At 44.2% G+C, this 15,633-nt stretch overlaps 1 protein-coding gene across 2 annotated transcripts in view; it reads right to left on the reverse strand.

The window, feature by feature from the left end:
* Nucleotides 1-307: 307 nt before the first annotated feature.
* ece1 (endothelin converting enzyme 1) overlaps nucleotides 308-15,633 on the reverse strand; it is a 235,351-nt gene continuing 220,025 nt past the window's right edge. For both annotated transcript variants that reach the window (XM_069919098.1, XM_069919097.1), the window contains exons 17-19: nucleotides 11,698-11,888; nucleotides 7,739-7,834; nucleotides 308-3,690 (exon numbers count right to left, since the gene is read on the reverse strand). In XM_069919098.1, the coding sequence (XP_069775199.1) occupies nucleotides 3,514-3,690; nucleotides 7,739-7,834; nucleotides 11,698-11,888 (464 nt within the window). In that variant the 3' untranslated portion in view covers nucleotides 308-3,513. The remainder of the gene's footprint in view (nucleotides 3,691-7,738; nucleotides 7,835-11,697; nucleotides 11,889-15,633) is intronic.

Consider the following 15,633-nt stretch of genomic DNA (forward strand, 5'->3'; position numbering starts at 1 on the left):
TATAGTTGCATCCTTGTTGAACAGATAGAAAACGGAAGGAATAAAACACTGAAAAATAAAAGTGTACTCCTTTTCAGATTAAAAAAAAATTAAATGTTTAACCTTTCTATGTACTTATTTCAATTTAGATGTACAGGCCATTTCAGCCCACAAGCCTGTGCCGCTGAGTTTACACCCAATTGACCGACACCCCCCCTCCCCCCCCAGTATGTTTTAAAGGGTGGGAAGAAACTGAATCACCCGGAGAAAACCGATGAGAACAAGCGATGCAAAAATCTCTCTCACAGACTCATGATACCAGACCTCATTGATTGGTTAAACTGTAATTAAAACATTTCTATCTGTACAACAAAAGCTTACGTCGAAGCTACTGGAATTTCACTGCAGGAACTGGACATCTCAGTAACAGGACTCTGTACACAACAGCATTCGTCCAAAATAAAATCTGTCAACTTTGCAAGAAAATATGTTCACATACATAAAATATATTTATGCAAATATTTTCTCTTTACAAGCCAATATTACAGAAACATTAAAATCAGAAACTGATTTATTTCAAACAGGAGGCACATTTTTCAAATTGACAAGAGAAATCGACATAATCACTTTATTGAGTTGATAAGATTATATGAAACTTCTCTCTCCTTTGGGTAATGAGGGGTGTCCAGCCCCTGTCTGACTCTCAGTAAATGTTGGGTCAATCATACAGAAACACCTGAAATGCCAGCCATAACCATATAACTGTTTACGGCGTGGAAACAGGCCATGTCGGCCCTTCAAGTCCACACCGGTGGGAAGCTGTAAATGAAGTTTCCTTCAAATTCCATTGCTGGCGTAAAAGCCAATCTATTTGTAGCTGAAAATTATATGTTTGATCTCTCTTAATTGTTAACAAGCAGGATCTTAACCATTTACGGAGCGGAAACAGGCCATGTTGGCCTTGTACGTTCCTTTGTCTTGTTAATTTTATTTAACTTACTGGGTTACTTCAGGACTGTGTCATTCGACATGAATTAAAAATTAAATATGCAGCATATTACCTCCTGTTCTCAATGTTTTCTCACCTCAGCTCCCAGTTCCCATTTTTATAACTGAATTTCAGTACTAACACTTGAATGGGGGCGTTAAGCAGAGGTGGACGAACTCCTGGAGGATTCTCAAAAGCCCTACGATGTGGAAAAAGGCCCTTCGGTCTATCAAATTTATGCCAGCTCACATGCAATCCCATTCACCCACTAATGTTCTCCCATAACCTATTCTCCCCTCATGCCCGTCAAACTACCTGGAACGTGGGAGGAAATAGGACAACACACAATATCAGAGGGCAGAGTTTCTAATTGTAGGAGTGGCTATCCTTCTGTGTCCAAAGACTCAGAAGGGTAGAGTCAGGCAATTTCCTGGTGGTGAACTGCAAACATCAAAGTGGAAAACCATTGTGATTGTTTTACCACTAAAATAATCCTTGTGTTAATTTTCTGTGCATTCTTGTACACTATTTTCTTCATTTGACACAAAAAACTAAAGGGAAAATTAAAACTGAAGGCTGTGGTAGACATGATGGTGACTAACTCCCAGGGCAGAAGAGATCCAGCTCACCAGGTTATACACTGACAGACCCAGCAGCAGTGCCATTAGGATTTGCCCCTTTTCAGCATCTGGTGAGGTTTAAAGTTTTGCAACAAAAGAATGCAAAACACCAGAATACATCTACATTTGAACATTTACATTTTAAAATTTTTTATTTTTAAAATTTAGACAGGCAGCACGGTAACAGGCCCACGCGCCCTTGCTGCCCAATTACACCCAACTGACCTGCAACTAAGCCGTTTGTTCATGAACCAAAGCAAACTGTGGATGTAAATGAGGCCGGAGGTGGTGAAATTGTACGCTTGAGGAAACAGAGATAGTGAGGGAAAGATTTATTTCTTGGATCACGAGGAAAAGAGTTTTCAAGAACATCGCTAGGGCGTAACAGCAATCAATCAATCACCCGGAGGAACTTGGTGGATCAGGCAGTGGCAGCGGAGAAAAGGAAATGCTGATGTGTTTGGGGCCGGAACCCTTCATCAGTCCTGGTGAAGGGATCTGACTCAAAACGTCAACCTTGTTTTTTTCTCCCACTGAGGCTGATCGACCCACGGAATTCCTCCAGCCAATTGTTTATCGCTTCAGATTTCAGCATCTGCACTCTCTTGTGCGTCTATCTTTAACAGGCTAATCACTCTCCAAACGTTTAATCCAATTTAAAAGCAGGGCTTTCCACTGGAACATTCTGTCATTGTTTAACAATGTGATTAAAATTGCATGCACAACAATTAGTAGTTTTGTAGGGACAGATACCTAAGATTGTGAAGACGCTGTATGAAGAAAATCGACCTCAGTAAATAGGTTTCAGAAATGATTAGGAATTCAGTAAAATCCCCGTTATCTGGAATTCAAGCAACCAGCAACCTCAAGCAACTGGCAAAAAAAAAATAAATAGGTAAAAAATATGGAAGGTTTAAAACTGGTATACCTCTCTGTTAGTTCAATCCATGCAACACCTAACCTCAAGCAACCGGAAAATTAACTTATCCGACATCTATTAATCCCCACTAGCAGCTTTGAAAGGCCTTACTTGGATGGAACCAGTCTGAAAGCGTAGACTTCAATAAGGCCAAGGCACCCTTACTCACCATTTTCTCATCACTCGTCTAACTCTCCCACCCTCATCGAGGAACACAGTTGGACTGTCACTTGCTCTGTGGATCTTTGAGATGTGGGGTGTGGAAGAGGGAATGGGTTATCTGATAAATTGAATTATCCAAGTTCGTTAAGAGGCAAATTAGGTGGCTGGGTTCACCTTCCATTCTCTGCCAGCTGGTCTGTCCAGTAAAAGAAAGTGGACAGGTCAATGGGCAGAAAGCAATGAGAAGGCAAATTAAGCCTTGTGTCCATAAAAATATCCATGATTTCGCCGCTCAAAAACATTTCAGTGTACTTAGACCAAAGCAATACATACAAACTTGAGCTGGCAATTAACAAGCTGTGCCATCAAATTTCTCATGGACTTTCCCAATGAGCAATGTGAATGGAGATCCTGATGTAGATACCCATGAAAGCTGCTCCCCATTGCTCACCCTGAGGAAGTCCCCTGGAGCACTCTTTAAAACTTTACATTTTCAACTTACTAAGTAAAAATAAAAATACTAAGTAAAAATGTTCTAAAGCAAAAGGGCAATTGTTGTTTTGAGGGACTGCATCTTGTGACAATGCCCTCAAATGTCACCTTGTTTATGGTTGCGTGCCTTTCCCACAGATTCCAGTGTTATCCGTAGAGTGGAGAACCCAGTCAAAATATTCCCACTTTGTGATTCACAGGCATTTTTCATGGAAAGGACAGCAAAATAAATTTCCCTTTGTTGCAAGGTGCAGATGTGACCCGTTTAGTTGAGGTGGGACTTGATATTGAAACCAATCCCACTGTGCTGCTCCAGGAACCAGAGCTTCCATTTCTTCATGGTCTTCCACCATTCACCACACCTCACATTTCTGCACAGGGTTCATCAGGCTTCCTTCAGGACAGTTGAAGTGCTTGGCAAATTCAACAGAGTTGGCCACAGTCCCGATCACCCTGTACATTGAAGGGCTATGGGGGTCTGTGATGAGCCCCTCATGGTCACTTTCTGGAGTCCGTATGGAGCACCAAACCTGAAGAGACAAAAAAAATGTATAATTAAATAAGATCGGCAGATGCTGGGGTTGAGAGCAATGCACAAATATGCAGGAGAAACTCAGCAGGTCACGCACCATCTATAATAGCTGTCCTTGTGGGAACCACTGAATGGCTATTAGCACTGTCTGTTTGAATGTACTGTATGGGCTGTTCCATCCTCTGCACCTGTGACTCCTCCCACCTGGAAATCCCCATAATGTCTCAAACTCCTCCCTCAGTATCTGCCTTGGGACCAGGTCAGCAACGTGTGAGATGTATTGATGTTTTATGGTGATTAAAGCCTATTAACGTGGCTGCATTTTACATGTTGTTGACCCAGCTCTAAGGCAGGTTCTCAGGGAAGATTTTGGGCATAACAGCCTTTATGTGCCATGGACAAGGCGGATAAACTGGACTCCTACCCTCAAGATCTGGAGGCCTCAGTCAAATTTGATCAATGGCTGCCCTGCCTCAATGCTTTCATGGGACGCAATGACGTGGAGGGTGAGGAAGTCAAACGAGATTTGCTCTTCCCTCAGGTCAGCCACCTTGTTTTTCAGATGATCAGGGACTGCACGACTTTCTCGACTGCAAAAGAGCTCCTACAGAGGCAGTATTGGACCCCGACAAATATCATCTATGCCAGGTACCTTCTGGGCAGTCGTAGACAAGCGCCTGGTGAGTTGGTGGACGAGTACATGCGGGTCCTGTGGGAGATGGGGTGAGCCTGAGGCTGCAGAGAGTTCTCTGCTGCCGTGCACTTAGAGGAGCTGATGCATTTGTGTGGCTGGATTCAAGTCTGATCACGTCAGACAGAGACTCTTGGAAAAGGGCGATCAAAGCTTGCAGGAAATCGTCGACCTGGCTAAAGCGTTCGAGAGCGCAGCTGAACATGGAGGCCGTCTCCTCGAGAAATACGGCCGCCATGTGGGGAGCATGGGTGCCGCCATGTTGGGATGTGGGGTCCCAGGTCACCGACCCCGCCATCGAGCAGCCAAAGTGCTACTTCCGCGGCCATGCTAAACATCCCCGTATGAGCTGCCCGGTCCAAAATGTCACATGTTCTGCCTGCAGGAAGAAGGGACATTACGGGAAGGTATGAAGGTCCCAACCTTCTTCCGGCAGCACCACATGCGGCCAGCAGCCACCGTAATCTTGGACCACGTCACTTCCAGTGCCCCTTCCGGTCGTGGGGAATGGCTCAGTGGGACCATGGAGACGGTAAACCGGGATGGTACCACTTCTGGCATCAAGTGCAGCACCGTGTGCGTGCAGCATGAAGGCAGCCATCTTGGAGGGTGCCTCCTGAACCAGTACTACAAAAGTGATTCGGACAGCATCCAGACATTGGACCAGGACAGCCCAGGGCCATGATGGTAAACATCGAGGTAAACAGTCACGTCACAAACTGCCTATATGATACAGGGAGTGCGGAGAGCTTCATTCACCCAGGCACAGTGCAGCGCAAGTCCCTCAAGGTAACCCCGGCAAAGTGTAAAGTCTCCCTGGCCTCCAAATCTCACTTGGCTGAGATCCATGGCAGCTGCCCCAGTGACAACGCTCGGAGTATAAGAACTTTAAGCTCTTTATCATACCACAGCTCTGCTCACCAGTCACACTGGGACTGGACTTCCAGTGCCAGCTCAAGAGCGTCCAAATGCAGTTTGATGGGCCAAACCACAACAACCAACCTCCCCTCCAAATACGACCTGCGGTCTGTCCATATTCCAGATCCCATCGCAGCCACTGTTCGAGAACATCACCCCTGACTGCAAGCCGGTCTCCACAAAGAGAAGGCGACACAGTCCCGGGAACAGAGCCCTCATCAAAGCAGAAATCAAACAGTTTCTGAGCGAAGGGATCATAGAACCCAGCACCAGCCCGTGGAGGGAACAGGTGTTGGTAGTTAAGAGTGAAGAGAAACACCACATGGTCATTGACTACAGTTAGACCATAAACCGTTTTACCCAGCTGGATGCCTACCCACTTCCCCGCATCGCCGACATAGTGAATGACATCGCCCAGTACCGGGCCTTCTCAAACATCCATCTCAAGTCGGTCGACTATCAACTCCCAATCCGCCTGGAGGAAAGCCCATACACTGCCTTCAAGGTGGACAGCCGCCTCTACCACTTCCTCCGGGTCCCCTTCAGGGTCACCAATGGGGTCTCTGTCTTCCAGAGGGAGATGGACTGGATAGTGGATGACTACGGGTTAAAGGCCATGGTTCCCTAATTGGGCAATGTGACCATCTCTGGCCATGACCAGCAGGATCATGACGGCAATCTACAGAAATTTCTCCAGATGCCCAAAACCCTCAACCTCACGTACAACCAGAAGTGTGTGGTCAGCACATCACGTCTGGCCATCCATGGTTGCATGGTGGAGAATGGCGGTATTGGACCCGACCCTGACCATATGAGCCCCCTGCTGGAGCTCCCATTGCCCCATCCACTCAAAGCCCTGAAAAGGTGCTTGGGGATCTTTTCTTCTTATGCCCAGTGGGTCCTGAATTATGCGGACAAAGCCCATCCCCTGGTGAAGAATGGTTATTCTTCCCCACTAGTTGCACCTGGTGCCCCGGCCCCACCCCAGACTAAGCAACCTCATGGTCCTATTAAACCCCCTTAGCTGCTGGAGACCTGGCCCGTCACACAAAATACCTCCCAGGAGCCAGGCCAGCAGGCCCTGCGACAGTTGCAACGACAGACGAGACCACCGGACAGGCTGAACCTGTAATCGACGTTGATTCACTTCACCCACTGGACTCTTAAAAGAAAGGGTGATTGTGAAACCACTGTATGGCTATTAGCCATCTGTATATATGGGCTGGCCTGCCCCTCGTGTACCTGTGACTCCTCCCTTAAGAATCTCCATAAAAGCTGTTACGCCCAAACTGCTCCCTCAGTACCTGCCTTGGAACCGGGCCAGCAACATGTGAGGTGTTCTGATGTCTCATGGTGATTAAAGCCTATTAATCACAACTCTCAGTCTAATGTGGTTGATCGATAGCACTGCTGTTCTCAACCTCACATACCACCTTACATAATCCCTTACTAACCACAGAACCCCTATGGCCTGGGAAGCAACGGGTGACCAATATTTCAGGCCTGGGCCCTTTGTAAAGTATCTTATTCCCTTCATTTTGGTTGTATCAGTACTCTTGAAGTCCCTGTTGACCGTGAGGCAATTGATAACTGCCACAAGCTACCATTAAAGTAAAGCTGAGTGTAAATTTTAAAAGGGAATTGAATCTTTGCTTATAACAGAAAACTGCAGGAATATGGAGAAACAGGGGCCAGAACTAATTGGATTGCTCCTTCAAATAAAAACAGGGTGAAATCCCCCTGCCTGACTGGTTTCTTTTTACAAATCTTTATATCCCTTTTAGACTGAGAAATGAATACATTTCTGGAATTTGTAAAGGGGGGTGGGGGAGAAGAATCTTTCAGCGTATCTTTGCATAAACGCCAGCAAGACTGATATTCCTAGATTAAATGTGTGCTGGAACAGGTCTCGATTCTCCTGCAGTGCTGGTGAATCTCCATCCATGCTCTGACATTGAACAGGGTTGGAGAGGGACAATCCATGACAACAATTGGTGCCAGGTCAGATTGGCAGAAGAAGAATAATTCCAGTCATTTGACGTGAGTTGGTAAGGGACAACATTTTTCATTTCTTTGAAGTTTTTATGCATCACTGATTAGGGTTTTAAAAAAAAATAAATGCTGCTTCTTTCGAAATGTCAGAGACTCTCGGAATCACAAGAAGCTGTGGCCAGCTTCATTCGCAGGTCCTCCAAGTCGTAGGCTCCTGTTACGGAGAGGTGCACGTGAACCAGCTGGAGTAAATGATCAGAGAGGTCTTGGGATCAGTTCACCGGACAAGTTCCCAGTTTTACAGCAGGCAAGCATTATTGCAGCAAGGCAATGTTACTGAAAGCTGAGGTCAGGAATATCTGTACAAAGTGGGATTTCTTCCTTGACTGAAAATCCAATCGTTTAGGTGCATTCTTTTAAAACTTAAAATTCAGAAAAATCTCACTTGGGCAAATCCCAGGAAGAAGAGTTGTCGATTAGTGAGTCCCAAGGCGGGCAGGATCATTTCTTCACCATTCTTTTTTACCCAGTTCTCATAGGCCTGAAAAGCAGAGTTTAATATCAGTTGCTGAACTGATGCAGAATCATTTAAACAATCTATCTGGTATCTTGGAACATTGGACATAGAAAATCTACAGTACAGTTGTGCTGACCAGATAACCTACCCTAACACCTGCTTAGAATTTCCTGCGTAACTCCCAATTCTATGTTCCTATTAATAGTCTGTTAAAAAATCCCATTTCCCCCCGTCTCCTCCACCATTTCTGTCAGTGCATTCCATGTACCCACCAGTCTTGGTGTGGGGAAAATGCACCCCTTCTCTGCATAATAAACATAGCTCTGGCACAATATTTCTCACGGTTTAGCAAAAATGACAGCCAATACAAATAAATTGACATTTGACTGATGTAATAGCTGTAGAATTGCTTTCCGAGTTGGGAACCAAACATTGAGCAGGGCTGAAGAGGACGCCAGATGAAAGTGAAAATTAAACTACCAACAAATGATGGAGACGGGGTTCAAATCAGGCGCTGTCTATAAGGAGTTCGTACGTTCTCCCTGTGTTTGCGTAGGTTTCCTCTGGGTGCTCCGGTTTCCTCCCACCATTCAAAACATACCGGGGCAGCAGGTCAATTGGGTGTAATTGGGCGTCACAGGCTTGTGGGCCAAAAGGGCCTGTTACCATGCTGTATGTCTAACTATAAAAAATTAAAAGTGGAAGCAGGTGAAGAAAGAACCAGATCAACTAATGCTGGGTATCAGTGGGTACTGGAGGCAAATACTGTCACAACATGGGGTATCTAGAGGAGCATTTGAATGCCAAACTATACAATGCTGTGCACCCAAGTGCTGGGAAATGGGATACGTGTATGACACGATGGTTTGATTCCATGACGTGTGACATGATGATTTTAACCAGTGGATCAGATCAAAGCTCCACAGCCCTGCTGATACCAGTTGAGAATGGTGGTGGTCAGATAACAGGTGGGGGAGACCATGAACTTTCACGTTCTGAGTGAGTGGGAGCTCAACCAAACCTTTAATACCATCTCCAGCTAAGAATGGAGCGCCTGTCTCAGTTCCCCATCACAGAGGCTATTCTGAAGCTGATTTAATTCATTCAGTGATACAAAGGAATGGTTAAAGGTGGAAGAACTCTAAAATATTCTGGCCAAACTTCCACTCTGGAGCAAGCCAGATCTCCCAAATCTCTTCTTGCTTGGTTATGACACCGGCAGCTTCGAGATGCTCAACTTGCAAAGAGCACATCCATTACAACCAAATATCGATCTATTCTCAATCACCACGTGACAGAACATCCCAGAGACACCGCTATTGATTAGCTGTTACCAATCACTGGACGAGAAAGAATTTGCTTCCTGAACTCTTTTAGGTGCATTTTACTGATTTTGGACTGCTGATCACGGAAATCACCTTCAAATTTTCCTATCGGGTACTGTTTTGTAGATATAATTTTTTTTTGTGATTTCTTGTCATATTTTAAGTCGACTAGTATATTGCCTACAAAGCAAGCTTTTTGGTCAGTCCAAGAATGCCTGGACATGCACGCAATGCAGGTGCTATACAAATGTTGCCTTAGGCCTGAGCACGCTTAGTCAGGATAGATGCAGACAGGCTAAAAAGCAGTTCACATCTACAGATGCTGTGCATTACATTGATGTAGGTTGAACGCACGTTGATACACATACTTCAAGCATCCAAAACCATGAAGTGTAACACGTCTTGGAAAAATCATTTTCTGCATCCGCACTTGGACTTCTTCCCTGCTGATTTTGGTGCAGTCAGTGACGGACACGGTGAAAGGTTTCATTGGGTCAATGCAACCATGGAAAAGCAGTATCAGGGCAAACTGGAATCTGTCAATGGTGGCCGACTATTGTTGGACACTGATGCGAGAGGCATCTCTTGCTAATAAGTACAAACGAAAATCAGCTGCAAATCTTTGAACTAACGCAATGTGTCAACATTGTGAAGCGATTAAACATGCTAAATTCAATAAAAGTTAATTTAATGTTTCTCCAATTTCCTACGTGATACAGCAAATCTGAAAATACCTTTGTGTTCAGCTTGAAGTGGTCTATCATAATCCCCAATTTTTTTCAGGAACCAAACCTTTTGAAAAAAATTTCTTGTCCGGTGTAACTTATTCACTATTATTAGACTCAGTCTTCACCTGAACCACTCTGTTCACACAGCCCTGTTCTAAGCATGAACCAAGGGACTAATTCCATAGGCGAGGATATCAGAGAAAGATTTGATTGAAGGTGGAACCAAGCAGAAGTGGTGTATTGGAATGAGGAGGAAATTTCTCCACTGCTTGGGGTCATCCCTCACACAACGAGAGCAGTGTCTGTTGGAAGTAATCATCCCAAGCCCAGGACAATTGGGCGAGGGGGACTTTGAGCAATTAATCTCTTCGGTAGATTGCCTGAAGAGGGTGCCAGTAGTAGCCCCAAATGAAAATGAAAATTAAGCTACCAACAAATGATGGATAAAAGTGGAAGCAATCGGAGAAAGAAGCAGCTCAACTCATGCACTGCTGAGTGGGTTCTGGAGTCAAATGTGGTCACAACATGTGGTATCTGAAGGAGACCTGCATGCCGAGGTATAGAAGGCTGTGGACCAAGTGCTGGGAATTGAAATAAGTGTAGGCAGCTAATAGTCAGCAATGACACATTGGACGGGAGGGTCTATTCCATGTTGAGTGACAGGGGTGATGTGTTCCATCCTCTGGTGCATCAGGACTCTCCTCCCAAATATAATCCAGCAGCATTTCCACTTCTGGAATCTCTCCTTGCATCTCGGCATTGAAATTGGGTGCAATGGACTTGAAATCATTTAAATCACATTATTCTTTAAGCGTGTGTCCAAAAGGAACGTGAGAAAACGTGACAGCCCCTCTGATACATGGAAGTTGGATGAGCATCAGGATCGGGTCCCATTTGCCCAGAGCGCCCTTGCACCATTTGCTTTGGATGTAACTGCCCTCTGGCCAGGTGTTAGAGTCGACACGACACTGTGCCACCAGCTATCAACCAGGGTATTGAGATTTGGACAATCCATGGAGAGGAACCCTATGATGGACCAGACATCTTCTCGAAGAGGGGAACCCAGGATCTGATATCGTTGGTTTTCTCAGAAAGTCTGGTTGTGTTGCCCAGGGTCTCAAAGTCTTAGAGCAGGGTCATGCAATGCAATGCAATGTCAAGGCTGGAGTGGGCCTTTCTGCTGCTGTGGTAGAAAGGAGTCTCTGTGGTTTCCCTCCACGTTAGGCCAAAGTTTCCATCAGTGGAAATGGCTATCTAAGGTGTTAGTTTTGGAATGCTTGATGACTTATATGCCTCTACAGTGGGTGGTTAAAGCTATGCCTGCCATACGAAAGCTGTCACTGGAATTTCTATGATGTGTTGGTTGAAAAGTTCTGTGGTTTGAACAGATCCATGTCAGATTTTAGAGTTCGATTATCACTGGTCTCACCTTAGCATACACATTAAAGTTTTGGTGCTAGGAGACCAATCTCATCTGTTGGCATTGATAAGAGCTCCTATCTCACAGCTGTTGTTGGATGAAGATAGGTGAGTGAGAGCCTACACCTGGGTTTATTTTACCTGGAATCCTGCCTCAGTACACCAAGATATCAGGCTGTTCAATCAAGCAAACAGCTCAATGATGCTCTTCAGCACAATGATTGCATTTACTCTTCAATTACATGGACATTAATACTGTTGGACATTCAAGATGATCCGCTTGACATATCCAAATCTATAACTGAATGATTTACAGACAAAATTTTCCCCTAAAATTAGCTCACCAGAAAACTCCATCTGGGATTACAAGTGCTGGAAATAATCTGGAACTTGCATCAGTGCTGAAGGTACTTACGTGGTAAGCTGCTTTCAAACCACCGTTGTCAGCAATATTTTCACCCAGTGTCTGCCTGCCATTGACTTGCTCGCTGTTGATGGAGTAGTTATTGTACTGCTCGACCATGCACTCAATCTGATGCTTGAAGGCCTCGACTGAGGAGTTCTTCCACCACAATCTCAGGTTGCCTTCTTTGTCATACTCCCTCCCTGTCAAAAGGCACAAGGAGGAGTAACTTGGGCGACAAGGACAAGCTTTGAGGAAGCGCCGTTCGGATGCAAAAATAACCACTGAGAGTTTCGATTAAGGAAACAAGGAGAAACTGCTGGAAACAGGGCAGACATGAACCTTGCTTCTCTCTGCACAGATGCTGCCCGACCGCCTGAGCGCTTCCAAAATTTTCTGCTTTTATTTCAGATTTCCAGTGTTTGAAGTTTTTTTTTGAATGTTGGAGAGAAGCCACAACTATTTATCAGAAAGGTCACTCACTCAAGGGCCCAGATTTAAGAAACTCTGCCGCAAGATCATAAACAGATTTAATGCAATGGGTTTTTATGGTTGGGAATGTTCTAATGGAGTTATTCTGAAGGGCCGTGAATAGATACTTGAGGGTGAAAACATTATGGGGATAAGTGTAAGGGGGTTCAGAAGGGACATATTGTAGAATTATTTTTATTGGAATGATAAAATAATACCAGGCCATGTTTATCCCGCTGCTCTCCTGCTAATCTTACTGGGCATCTGTTTCCTGTGCTTGCTTTAAAGTCACTGAAATCCTGTTGGATGCTCATTTTACTGGAACATTTATATCACTGTGTAATATCTGACAAAAAAAAAGTGAATGAAATGTGCTTTGGGGTATTAACAATAATGAAATTCAACAGCCCTGAAAAATCTGTTAGTTTGGCACCGCTCCAATCTTGACTGTGCTGAATAATCAAGGTTTTACTGCGAATACGTAAGTGGGACAAATTGGATAGTTCGCTCGAAGAGTTTTTGTGGTCCAATAGCCTGCGTGAGCTTATTACTTCTCGGCTATTGTTCACAGGGAAATTCCGACCATTCTCCTTTCAGCCGCAATCGAGATGTACCTACAATCTTTTAATCAGATTCTGGCAATTCTCCTCTCATAACCACATTGTTTAACAGGTTATTTTAATCCAGAGGATCGCACTTGATTATAAATTGGGAAGAATATTTTATAAGATAAGGGAAGAAAGGTTTTAGAGTTATCCTGCCACTAAAGTGGGTATTTCTCAAGTTAGAAGCCTAAATGTTAATGGAATTGCTTTGCATTAAGCAGAGAGTGTGATCAGTTAAGTGGTTTAGCAATTTCTAAAAAGCCAGCTTTGCCAATGTGATTTGTGATGACATCAAATATTTTCTGAAGAACTGATGTCTTTCTTGATCATTTTGTTAAGAAATGTGCACGTCTAACATTGTTGACATTTTTCACAACTTTTTAATTCATTTTATATCAAATGACGACACTTTTATTAATTTTCTTTAATCCAGTGATAATTTCATTGAGACTACCAGCTGATTTTGTAGTGTTTGAGTTTATTAATACAGGTATGTGATTGTTTTTAACCTGGTAATCTTACAACAAATTAGCAATAAGTAGGATTTTCAAGGTTAAAGAATGATTTGGAAACTAAGAAAGCAATCAGGAAACTACCTACTCAAAATAAATGGATAAATCTGAAAGATCATTGGGAAGAATTAGTGAATTTAAGATTTTAAATTTTAAGACATGGCCTTTTCAGTGCACCCGATTGGTCTATAATCCGGTACGTTTCAAATGGTGGGAGGAAGCCAGAGCCCACCCAGGCAGACACAGGGAGAATGTACAAACTCCTTATAGACAGCAGGAGATTCAAACCCTGGTCCCGATTATTGGCGCTGTAACAGCGTTGCTCTAACTGCTACACTAACTGCACTGCCCCGATTATAAGATGAACCATGCAAAAAAATCTGACTTTCTACATTTTTCAAAATAAGTTCAATTTTTAATCAAGATTTTAAACAATGATTTTAAAAACTACTTTGTTGTATGACAGTCGGAAGCCCTCACTGAATTATTTTTATGTTCTAAAGGCTTGTCGTATTTCAAGAGTGCTTGATCATCTTTCTGTGGACCAGGTAAAATACAGCCCCAAATTCTAGAAATACTCAGTGGGGCTGGAGGAGCTTGTGTGGATGGAGAAACAGGGTTCACGCTTCCTGCTAGTGACCTTTCTCAAAACAAGTTAAAGTTAAGTCAGCAGGTGAATGTGGAAGTTGGAAGTGTGGAGACATATAACATCTGAGAGAGGGTGGAAAGCAAGAAAGGTTGAATGAAGCCCGAAGTTCACAGAGAATGCTGATAATCACAGGATATACTTAGTTTTCTCTCATATTCACAGGAAGAATAAAAATGACCTGATTGCAAGAGATGGTTGCACATTTTAGGATAAAAGGAATCAGGAAAGAGGTGTAGGTGCCACAAGACTCGTTCCACCAGGTTCAGGAAGAGCTGGCACCTCTCCACCATCAGACTCCTCAATGACAAACTCAATCACAGGCTCATTTAAGGACTCGTGCACTTAATTGATTTTTTTCTCTCCCTGTATTGCATTCAGTTTGTTTATATATCTTTATTTGCTTAAATGTGCACATCGAGTCCCTTTCTTATTACACTGCCAATAAGTGGTAATTCTGTCTCACCCTCAGGAAATGTGATGTCCTCTGACAATAAACCTGGAATCTGAAGTTGCACACCACAAGCCTGAAGGCAATACAAGATGAAGACCCATTGAAGAGTGCTGGTGTCTGCAGCCCCTGGCTTTTATGTGGGCAAAATAGACTTATTAGAAGTTGAGAAGTCACTGAGGGAGGGTCACACTGTGGGGGGTGGGGAGTAATGACAGAGGGTCACGCTGTGGGAGGGGGAGTACGGCAAAGGTAATGATTCCATTATTGTCATTTAGAGTGTAACATATACAAAATTCTTCAAAGACAGAGAGTCTTCACATTGTCGAGCGCTCCTCGCAGAAACCTACAGCACCTAGGCGGTCTCCCCTCCAAGTACTGACCAGACCTGGGTCTGCTTAGCTTCCGAAATTAGACAATCTCAGGCTTATTCAGGCTGTTAGGTGCTGAGGGAGGGTCACAGTATGGGGACGGGCAGTATTGAGAGCTTGTGGCACCTCTCACCTAAGCTGCAGACAAGAGCATTCTCTAGCAGGGTCTGGTGATGGTGAGCCCTGTCCTGATGGGGGTTGGGTTTTCCAAGTGTCACTTGGAAGTATTGGTGCACTTGGGACCTCCACAGCACAGCTGGAACCTGACGTAGACACGTGAAAACTGGGAAGTTGGGAGAACTTCATTCTGCCCCATTGTTCCATCATTCAACCAGATTACTTTTGACCAGCATTTGGACTTCAATGGGGCCTCATCCCATGGACACCATCTGCAGAGGTTCTTAGGGGGAAGTGGGAAGATCATTCCAGGTTCCTTCTCGTGAGATGAAATGATTCTTGACACCACCTCTGGGTAATCCCTCTTCACCACATCTGGGTAACCCCACCTTTATTACATCTGGATGACTCTGCCCACACCACTGGGTCACCCCGCCCTCACACTCTGCAGTTCACCATCAGAAAATGTAGCCTCAACTAACCCTATAATATCCTTGAGTCTCCTTAAATGCATTATCTTCAACACCTTTATCAAGGAACAGATGTCCAAGCTGCACAAATCCTCACTAAATTTATCCTGGTAAATCAAAGCCCAGGAAATGGAATAGCCGTCTTGAGGTTTCCTGGGCCAAACACAGGCACACACCAGGCATGTTATAATTCTCCAGATCAGACACCAACAGGAACTGTTCACTGCCCGTCTAGAAACATCTTAACCAGCACTAAATTTAGCATAGTTATTACAACACCAGATAATTAACTGGTTCAAATCTGG

This window comes from Narcine bancroftii, chromosome 2, assembly GCF_036971445.1.
Source record: "Narcine bancroftii isolate sNarBan1 chromosome 2, sNarBan1.hap1, whole genome shotgun sequence".
Classification (NCBI taxonomy): Eukaryota; Metazoa; Chordata; class Chondrichthyes; order Torpediniformes; family Narcinidae; genus Narcine; species Narcine bancroftii.